At 40.1% G+C, this 11373-nt stretch overlaps 1 protein-coding gene across 1 annotated transcript; it reads right to left on the bottom strand.

The window, feature by feature from the left end:
* Positions 1-855: 855 nt before the first annotated feature.
* On the bottom strand, positions 856-11373 carry LOC100891815. The gene is made up of 6 exons (XM_003725581.3): positions 11169-11373; positions 5871-6464; positions 4893-5013; positions 3996-4211; positions 3390-3557; positions 856-3086 (listed from the first exon to the last, which is right to left on the bottom strand). Exons 2-6 carry the CDS (start codon positions 6012-6014, stop codon positions 2062-2064), a joined length of 1674 nt encoding a protein of 557 aa, XP_003725629.3. The 5' UTR covers positions 6015-6464; positions 11169-11373; the 3' UTR covers positions 856-2061.

Below are 11373 nucleotides of genomic sequence, written 5' to 3'. Positions count from 1 at the left end.
CTGTTGTCTAGAACCATGGTAACCGAGACAATGAGCGAATATGACGTCAGCTTTTGTCCTCAATTCTTTCTGGTTTCAAGTACACCCAATCAAAGATCAGATCAAAGATCAGATCAGCTGTCTCCTTCTGATCTTCTTCCGATCTACATGTATATGATCACAACTTTCTTCATGCCTTGTCTTCTCTAACCCCCCTCTCTCTATCTCCCTCTCCCAAATTTCCTCTCCTTAAAAAAAATACATTTGCCTGTATACACCTGCCGGGCCCGGCTCTCTTCCCCTCTATCCATTTCGATGTCTCTCCCTCTCTCTCTCTCTCTCTCTCTCTCTCTCTCTCTCATTTCATAATTATTTGTTTGAAAAGCTTCGAAATACATTTCGAACAGCATTACGCACTGAAAAATAGATAAACAAAAAATACGAAGACTATTTTCATGAATTTCTATTCAAAGAGCATTTTTTATTTTCCATTTGCATTTCAATAAATTCTCCGATGACGAACCAGTCGTCTTAGATATTACAATGCTTTTATATAGTATGCGATCATAACTTGAACTTAACATAATAAATAAAAACGGACCAGCCGCTTGTGATAACAAAAGCAAACAATGATTAAGGGAGTTTACAGATACAATCTGCGCATGGGCAGATAAAGGTCATTTGTACCAAAAAGGTAAAAACCCACAGAGATGAATACTGGATATGCGCTCATGGAAGTTATGTAACATTATTTATTTATGCACCAACAGTACATTCTATGATACGCAGGTAGAAGTATTCTTTTCAAGAGGACAAACAAAAGGTATTCATGAAGCACATCTAGGACTTTGGCAGTTATTATTCTAATATGCTCAAAGTGGAACTTCTCCAGACTCCATGTGTAAAAGATCTGTGGATATTTGGGGTCATTTGTACCATGTGCTATCTGTAAACTCCCTTATTATAAAAACAAAACCACTAACAACAAATTTGACATGAATTATTAAACAGTTAATCAACGTACTATACATTATGGAATATAAGAAAAGCGTTAAATAATAATGTTCCCCTAAGTCATGTAGTAGAGACCGATACGTTGAATAATACACCAGATCGGAAAGCGTGAATACAAAACTGTTTTGAGCTGGAGGTTAACACATGTACTTAACACAGACCCTTTGGCAACTCGGATTATTCCCGTCAATTCTGCATTGCGTTTACTGTATATGAGGAGCTCAAGAGCGGTTCTAGAAGAAGAACAAAAAAGGGAGACTGGGACGTTGGGGGGGGGGGGGGGCTTGAGCTCTTCACAAATCCATCCTCTGTAGAACTGCGTCTGGAAGTCATATTCCCCTTACATCATTGAGTAAGAATTATTCTCAGGTTTGCCATACTGTATGTACAGCCATACTGTAGGTACAGCCATTTCTGTTTTGCATATACTAAGACCATACTGTACATGTATTTGGCATTGTGTGATCACTCTCACAGACACAATGATACCATTGAAATTGTATTCCATTGTATTGGTGGTGCTTCTCTTGTGTAGAAGCACTCAGCTACCACATACTTATTGTTGTATGAGAGCTAGCTACTCTCAGCAGTTCAATGTCTCTGCACAATCAAAGGGAAAGTACATTGGGGGTCCCATTGGTCACATTCTCAAAAACAAATCTCCATAATTTCTTTGTCCAAGTAAGCATAAGCGAGCTAAATGCTTAACTATTCGGAAGAGCAGTATTGAGGCAACTTGGTTATATCGGAAAGATATTATTTCAGAAAAAGTCATATCAGAAGCAATAAAATTCACAATTACAATACTGTCCCACAATGACAACGAAAAGGGGTTAATGGCAAATTGCAATATTTGGTTGTCGATAAGATATAGAGGCATTTTGAAATCACTCTTAAACTATCTGTAGACATGTCATTGTAAATAATATCTACATCGTATTTTGCAATAATTTTTTCCAAACATTTTCTTGGTAAATTTTGGCACGCGGATACTTCCTTTGCACATAGCTGGGGCACAATGCCATTTACAAGTTCCTAGTAATCTTCTTCTTGAATACAAAAATATGTTTAGTCTAGGTGGGATTCAGCTCCTTGTATATCTAAGAACCTCATGAGGGAAGAAATGTGCTCATCAACCTCGACGTCACCTGAAACCGAGCTCATTCGTTTGGCTGCTTCCTTTTCCTCCAGTTTACTCGATCTCGAAAGCGAGAAGAACTTGAAGTTCGACTTCCTCTTCGTCACCGCACGCGTTGTGGCACTTTGCTCGGAGCCGCTGCCTCCATTCACCCATTTTTTCGACACCGAGGTGTAATTCGAGCCGGACATCTCGAAGGGAACGAATCGACTCTGACGGAGTACAGGTTCGGCAGCGTCTTCGTTTCTATGACCACCAGAACGACCGCCCGATTCATCTGCAGACGAACCGAAGAACCCGCCAACTCTTTTAGTTGTTGCGTTTCGTTTAGGTTGCTCTCGTCTTACTACTCGGGTACTCCCGTCTGTCTGCTCAACCATGATCGGTACATCGATTTCTCTCGAGCTCGATGACGCATCTTCCCGAGACTCGACATTCACTCCGCGCTTTATCGCATTGCTTACGTTGTCACCAACGTTGTTATCAACTTCGCTATTATCGGTCTCCTTTTTATTATTGTCATTATCCCCGTTGCGACTCTCCGTGTCTTGCTCGCTCCCGTACCCGTAGTCGTCTAAACTCATCAGCAGCCTCTTCCGCGCTCGAATCATCGCCTTTCGCTCCTCCTCGCTCATTTCCTCTTCTCCTGATATCGGATTCGTCGTCCCATTCGACGTGTTTGCTGTTCGAAGCCATTGCAGGGCACTCTTATTACTTGTTTCACTGTTTTTAAAGCTCTCACCCCGCGAGGCAGCCATCATGTTTGCCATAGCGGAGCCGGAGATGTTCCCCTCATCTCCGGCTGAGGTCGTCTGCTTAGGTTGGTGTCGCCCGCGGTTTTTGTGATAAGCTGTACTAACTCGTACGATCTTGGGTGATATCCTAAGCTTGGCCAGGTCCTCGAGTGTCTTACTGCTTCTTTGTGATTTCGACATTCCATCGTACAACATGATATCTGCAATTAAAGTAAGTAATAAATTAGTTATGAGGTTGCATGTATCAGAATAGATCCATCTTATATTTCGCTAACTCATAAGTAAATAAATACACGTTGCAATCCTCATGAATTTAATACCACTCGAAATGCCATTATGATATTTATTGACTATTTCAACAGACATCTCACAATAAGAAACAACTTGAGCATGTTCGAGAAACTGCAATAAAATTTCCTCCTATTTCTTTCAATGTTTGTAAATCCCTCTGTCTCTGACGATGTCACTCCCTCATGTATTACTTTGGTGCAGTGTTTAAATACCTGAACTTCCTCTGCACATGTCAAAGTTCACCCATGACTTGATCTCTCTCGTGAGTTGGCTCATGTACGACGTCATAGCTGTCGCAGGCATTCCGATCAAGCCAGTTGCCATGGTAACATGGATGTCCAAACTTGAGGGCAGTATGACGACTTTGGGACTGATCTCGTCTGCAGAAAATAATTAGAAAATTGTTATCACTATCAGTATCACAACCACCAGTTCAATTTTAATTGTGCTCTTCATAATGATTTTTTGAAGCCATAAGCACAGTACAGCACTATTTATTTCTAAACTCTAGTCAAATCGTATAATGTTTGAGGGGCCAATTATCATTTAGACAGTCATTATAAGTTGGCCCTGATAAAGCAGTTTTGAACCTTGATTTTGTTTCCATCTGAAAGCAATGGAAATCTATTTGTTTCCATTCTTCAGTGGCGTAGCATGGGTTCAGTCATCGAGAGGGCACAGTTGTTATAACAAAAAATAGGGCGGCATCAGGCTTTATAGGTGGATGAAATACTTTATCTCTCCCTTTCTCTCTACGCCATCCGATTATGGAACTCCCCCTCAGGAAGCCAAGCCACTGAATGTATGTCAAAACGTACCATCTACAAGTCGGTTAGCCGCGAAGTATTGCACCCGGGTGACATCCTTAATCTTGAAATCTCCACTGAGCATGTCTGATGACCCCTCACCCGGCTCCTGACCGGCTATCCGGATCCGAGCCGTCTCGATTTGGGAGAAGCGGATCTTCTTGGGTCGTTTACTGGTTCCCTCGGTAGCTTCCACGATCTCTCGCATGTAGATGGACTTGCGACTTTCTGCAAGTTAAAAATTAAGGTGAAGGATTCTTTGAGAAAAGTCGGGTGACGAGATGCAATGAACTCGACCATGTGGTATTCAAAACATAATGGCCTAGTTTTTACAACTTAGTTCATTATACATAAATAATCAGAGCTTCTATCATTATTCGGAAGATTTGATATAATAAGACAAATCAAGATATTTTCCATCCCCTAAAGAGAAAGTTATCAAACATGTATTTTGCCTGTAGGAACAAAATTTATACAAATTTCCACAGTAGAAAAAACGGTTTCCACTACAGATAAATATCAAACAGAATAACTGCCACCTTTTGACCGATTTGTTATAGTAAAAGGACTGTTAAAAGAAATTATGGTATTGTAGGGGATGATATAATGTTGAATGGAGAGTACTCAAGTGAATTTGAATACAGGTGTGTAATATTTTATAATAAATTTTGATTAGGTTTATTATTTGCATGTAAGTCATGCCGAATGTAGCACAACAGGATCTACCGACTTTTAATTTAAATGAACAACAAAACGTTCATTGCGTCTTTGTCGTGAAAACAATTATATATTTCAAACACAACATGAAGACCCCCCCCAACAACAATAAATAACTAGGCTTGAATATATGAATACAATCTCTGATCAAGAGCGGACATCAGTCACGGCCTCGACCAGGGAATGACATACCTAGTGTCTTGCCGATGATATCAAACTTGGCTCCTGTATGGATGGGGAAACTCCAGACCCTCTTCATCGAATCAACAGCCAAGACTCGACGCTCGAAGCCTGCATGGTTGATTCTCAAGATCTATTACGTAATAAAATACAACAAATTAGAAATTGTGAGAGTGTTACGCCCCACCGTCTTTATCACAAAGTTGAAACGTGATATATGATTCCACTTCCTAGTGCGAGGCAGGCCCAACCCACCCACCGAATATGATATTAAAGGTAAAGACCAGTTTTGGAAACGCCTCCATTTCAAAAAATGAAATGGAAGCTCTTATTACCAATCATGGGAAAGAATATGTTTTGACTAATACGTGATGATACAAATTTTGCCGGGAAACCGCCAACTAATTGATATAATTGGTAAATTATTATGTCTATCTGGACTGGATAGATATAGAGTAGTCCCATATACATCTTTCTGTGTACAGTGCTTGTAACTTTACCACGACTGGGCCAAATTTCTTATCATTTCGATGATTCTAGAACCTTGCAGTACACACCAACACTTATATGCTAGATGATCAAACTTTTCTGATCGATCCCACAACATTTCTTTCACAATGTAATCGCATGACCAGAACTGGTCTATACCTTTAACAACAGCCTGGCAACCGCCATCTTATACTGTGATACCTGCTTCATCATCACCTATTAGCTCACAAGGGCAATCCAACCCATGAATGGTGAATAAATAAATCAGAGCAATCATGATTTATTCGGATAATTGCCATGCCATTTTCGGATGCGAAACAGTATATTTGTATAGATTTAAAATATCTTATTTATGATGAAAAGTCTGCTCACTCGCGTCACTCGCCTGCAATCATTTGAAATTGGAAAGTTGAGATTTGGGAAAGGGACGTACAGCTCCCCCATGTTATACACTTTTGCACAATTTGTTTCCTTTTTTGTTCTTACATTGTGTTTACATACCTCTTTACTCTTGATCTCACTCCCATCGATGTCACATCTAATTATCTTGACGATGATCGGGAATTGATCGCTGTCGAGTTGCCTCAGTTGTATTGCTTGACGACCAAACCTGAACTTTTCGTTCACACTCAGCTTATCCATCATGATGATGATATTTCCTCGATCACTTAGCTGGCGATATAGTATACCAGACGGCAATTCTTAAAAAATGGATCGTTTTCCCGCCAATGTAAAGTTTGCTGTACGTTGAGGCAGAATATTCAATGCTCCGGTATCGAAAGACTTGAAGATAATAATCAATTTCCGACAGAGTCGTTATTGGAATAGATCTCTTTTTGTTCAGCTTCAGTTCTGGAGCTTCTGGTTCAGTCTTGCCACTTCCGGTGGCCTAATTTTATAATTGAAAAACACGATCATGAGAAGAATTTGTTGTCGAAGTTCTCTTTCAAACGATTACTGCTATCAAATGGCTTCCCAAATAATCGACATGACGGTGATCATGATAGACGTTCTCTCTAGAGCAAACGCAGACTTCAGAAATCCATGATTACGCTTTGTCGCTTTCATGTACTGCATTCTCCTATGTCTTAAATCCTGGAAAGAAACAAAACAAAGCAAAAATGTTTTTGAATTGTATACATGCAGGCGCGCCGGAAGCAGTTTGGGATTGGGGGGGCAAACATTCCAGGGGGCTCACATTCCAGGGGCAGTGACGTAATGAGAAATAAAGTTCGGAAGGGGGGGGGGGGCAGACGAAAAATCTGCATCACCACCAGTCTTACACGTTACATGCAGGTCCCGCGGAACGTTTTTCAAAGTGGAGTATTATCGATCAGGTAGAGCGTAAATTGGCGTGGGGTCCAGGGCATGAGCCTCGGCAGGGGGTCAAGGGGCTGAGCCCCCGGAAGCTCAGGGGTTTTAGGTATTTAAAAACGGTCAGATGAGCATCCAGGGGCCCGCCTTAGGGCCCTTGGTGGGGTCCAGGGGGCAGAGCCCCCGGAAGCTCAGGGGTTTTAGGTATTTAATTAAGGTCAGATGAGCATCCAGGGGGCCGCCTCAGGGCCCTTGGTGGGGTCCAGGGGGCAGAGCCCCCAGAAGCTCAGGGGTTTTAGGTATTTAATTAAGGTCAGATGAGCATCCAGGGGGCCGCCTTAGGGCCCTTGGTGGGGTCCAGGGGCAAAGCCCCGGAAGCTCAGGGGTTTGAGGTATTTAATTACGGTCAGCTGAGCATCCAGGGGGCCGCCTTAGGGCCCGTGGTGGGGTCCAGGGGGCAAAGCCCCGGAAGCTCAGGGGTTTTAGGTATTTAATTAAGGTCAGATGAGCATCCAGGGGGCCGCCTTAGGGCCCTTGGTGGGGTCCAGGGGGCAGAGCCCCCGGAAGCTCAGGGGATTTAGGTATTTAATTAAGGTCAGATGAGCATCCAGGGGGCCGCCTTAGGGCCCTTGGTGGGGTCCAGGGGCAAAGCCCCGGAAGCTCAGGGGTTTGAGGTATTTAATTACGGTCAGATGAGCATCCAGGGGGCCGCCTTAGGGCCCTTGGTGGGGTCCAGGGGCAAAGCCCCGGAAGCTCAGGGGTTTTAGGTATTTAATTACGGTCAGATGAGCATCCAGGGGCCCGCCTTAGAGCCCTTGTTGGGGTCCAGGGGCAGAGCCCCCGTAAGCTCTGGGGTTTTAAGCATTTAATTACGGTCACTTATTAAGGTCACTTATTTTTTTCTCCGTCTTTCTTTCTTTTTCTCTTTAACATACTTTTTCAAAAAGGAGGGGGGGGGGGGGGGGGGGGCTCGAGCCCAGCCACTTTGTAGACCATGACATAAAGGCTTCTAAATAAGCGTATTTCGCCCGACTGTAATTTGGGAATTTCTTATTTTCCAACAAACGCATAAGAAGGTATGACTTACAAAAAAAATGGAGAAAAAATGCCGGAAAATCATGTCACAACATCAACATTTGTATATCACTTGTTTCGAATAAGAAATACATCACCCCCCCCCCATCAGTACGCCAACGTTCAGGGGCTCATGTCTTCTCACCCCTATAACAAAAAAACGGACACGCTTTCCCATTCTCGCACAATATGTCCACGATATGCGCGTATCGCTATTATAGAGACCTCCATTGATAAATACCGTATAGGTGGCATGCGCAATGTTTATGAAATTTAATTCCTGTGAACTTTCCTTTTTCTTTGAATGGAATTGTATATGTGATTTAATTCAGGTTTTTATTATTGTTACGTTCTTTTGGATTAAAAATACAAACCATGTTTACTCCTTTACTGTTTTTTTTTTTTTTTTTGGAGGGGGGGGGGGGGGCGTTTTGGGGGGGCAAAAATGCGTTTTGCCCCCCCACTTTTTTGACTGGGGGGGCAACTGCCCCCCTGCCCCCCCACTTCCGGCGCCTATGTATACATGCATATAAGCAATCTGAAAGAAACAGACTTTGCTGTTTTCTCTATCACAGGCATCTAATAGCAAAAATCCAAACGATAGCATTTCCTTGAAAACTCTGCATTAGCTCCGTACAAAAACATAAACTCTCGATGTTTGTCCGTTTCACATCGAACAAAAGTGGTATATGATATTGGCTGGAGTAGTCCTTGAAATCAGAAGTGAAAGAACACTAGTCTACTTTGTCTGTTTGCTTTGGTTGTGTGATCAAATAGGTGTGTATGCAATATATTTGCTATTATAATGTTATGCGGGGATCTCTATAACAAGTCTCCGGGAGAAAAATCAAATTATTATTATCACACTCAGTTCATCTGGATCGGCATTAGTAACGAGTTATGACAGGGGCTTAGATTTAAAAGCATAATTCATCGGTTTGAATGTTGTTAGACATATTATAACTGATAGTATAGATACCAGTAAGGACGTATTTTGCGAGCTCCCCTCCCCTCCTCTCTACTAAAAAACTTCAAACATTATATGTTTCCCTCAGAAAATTTTCAATCAAACATTCACCCTAAATATGATTATTGCAAATATGTTTTTATACAACCCCTGTGTGAAAGTGAAAGTTTATGGAATTTCCTGTACAAAACTTCCAATGACCCCTTATTTTTCTGCTTCTATGAAAACCAACCTAATTTCAAGGTGGACTTTCCCTTTAAACCTATCACTTTTGTATCGAAAAGAGGGTCCGCGGGGAAATGAATCACCAAATTGTTATCATATTCATCTGAATTGATGGAAAATTATGGAATAAACCTGGCGATTTATACTTTTGAAAATCATCAACCTGAGAGATTTTTGACACAAATGATTCTAGTTAGGGGTATTTCATCATTTTTATTTTGTAATCAGTCCGATCGAGCCTAATACTGTAATTAGATTGATTGATTGATTGATTTTATTCGTCAAGTAAAGTACATTGAATGCTTACATAGAGCAAAATGAAACGAGAAGATACATTGACAGGATAACCCATGAAAGCCGGAAAAGGCTTATTTCCAACGGGGTCCTATAAAGTACGTGTACAGTACGGCATGAGAATAAAATATCACAACTAATAACTACTACGAATATTACGAATAAATAATATAACATAAACAACAACAAAAATTTCTAGAACTTATAGCAAACAATGATCTACGGTATATTATGCAAGATTAAACTTGAAAACATGCGCTACACATAATGAACTGTGATTTAAGATAACTGATATTACTGTTCTTGAAGGGATTCATGCTTTAGGTATTGTTTTAATACACTTTTAAAGTGTGAAAAATTCTTAACTATTTTGACATGTTTTGGGAGAGAATTCCAAAATTGGATACCATTAAAATAAAAAGAGTTTCCAATTTGTCCTTTTCGCTTGGGTAAAACAAAATTAAAATGACTATTTCTTGTATCGTATCCATGGATATTTGAGACACGAGTAAAATTATTAGTAATATAATGATCTACATCTGAGTAGTATATTTTATGGACATGGTGTAACACGAGTTGTTTAGACCTTTGACCTACATAGAGTATACCTGCTTCTTCAAGTTCATCTTTCCCGACTTGTGTTCTTGGGCCTAAGCAATTAATAAATCTTACCATCTTATTCTGAATTATTCTTAACTTTTTCTTATCCATCTTGCCCAGACTACTGTACCAAACAGCATTAGCATAATCAAATAAACATTGTATCAAAGCAAAACACAAAATACGTCTCGACTTCATGTTCATACATGTTTGGTATCTATACAAAAATTTTAAGCGAGAATTAGCCTTTTTGGCAATTGAATCTACCAAACCTGTCCATGACAGATCACTAGTTAAATTTATTCCTAAATATTTTACTGAATCTTTACTCTCAATTGTAGATGATGAACGACAGCTGGATGTAAATGCATACCTAATTATAACAAATACACATTTGTTTAGAAAGTAATATGTCAGACACGTGCATGCATGTATACACAGTATAGGAAAAACATTTCTCACGAAAATACACACTTGATTTAACATTAGATCAATGTGAATTTCCAGACGGCATGGAAATGAAAGCTTGATTTCTTAATTCGAAACTAAATGTTTGAACTAAATACGTTCATACAGGTTCTATGTACGACTCCACAAGATTATAACAAGTCAATGACAATGTTATACAGACAATATTAATAATACCATATTTAAAACTTTATCCACGTTCGTAATTATTCTCTTGGTTCGTCTTTTGAAATTTGGAGCAAAACATTTACAGAATCATACTCCATGCACGATGTTCAATTACAAATTTGAATTGAAACTCTACTGTGGGGTGGAAAAAAATTATTTATTATTTCTCTCTGTGAGCGAGTGACCTCAATCAAATTGCTGAGAGCTTTTGTCATCAATGATTTCATGACTAAACTATAATATACGATGGTAACGCGCAAAGATGAGGGATGGATCCATACTTGTACGTTATAACGTTTCTGTACAACTGCAACAGTAAAATTCTCGCATTGTAATTTTGAGAAACAAGTTTAAACGTCTCATATTTGGTTTGTTTTGTCATGTTCCATCAAGTTTTCTCTGACAAGATAACCCAAACAATCTTGAAGCCAAGCGTTTTATATAATAGGCCTACAACTTTATACATTATTTTTTTGAAATCCACATAAATGCATTTTTAGCAACAATGAACACCATGATCCAGTGTACTTCCCCTCATTATGAAACTAAAGCGAAAACATGGCCAAAATCAATATAACGTGAAATGGAACCAACTGAGCAGAAGACTTCGCCGAGACTTCGACCACTTCAAAATACTTTCGATAAAAATACGTGTATTTAAAAAAGACACAAGTGAACAATATACTTACGTGTGTAGATAACTGCGCTGAAAATATCCACCCTTTTCCGTTGGCCCGGCGTTATTAAGACGATGATATTGCAAATGCTATTCATCCACAGGTGTGTGCATTCCTGTATATACCCTTATATGGGAGATAACACCGGTAGCAAATGTATTGAAACTGTGTACCGTGCTCGGGCCCTTCTCTCTCTCTATTGACACCACTCGATCAT

Source organism: Strongylocentrotus purpuratus, unplaced genomic scaffold (genome assembly GCF_000002235.5).
Source record: "Strongylocentrotus purpuratus isolate Spur 01 unplaced genomic scaffold, Spur_5.0 spur5_contig_839, whole genome shotgun sequence".
Lineage (NCBI taxonomy): Eukaryota > Metazoa > Echinodermata > Echinoidea > Camarodonta > Strongylocentrotidae > Strongylocentrotus > Strongylocentrotus purpuratus.
This window is presented reverse-complemented; position numbering and strand designations above follow the sequence as displayed.

Coding starts and splice junctions, on each gene's coding strand:
- LOC100891815 (XM_003725581.3), bottom strand. CDS start 6,014: ATGATGGATAAGCTGAGTGTGAACGAAAAGTTCAGGTTTGGTCGTCAA. Junction 5,014..5,870: donor GTGAGATCAAGAGTAAAGAG/GTATGTAAACAC, acceptor ATTACGTAATAG/ATCTTGAGAATCAACCATGC. Junction 3,087..3,389: donor CATGTGCAGAGGAAGTTCAG/GTATTTAAACAC, acceptor CTTTAATTGCAG/ATATCATGTTGTACGATGGA.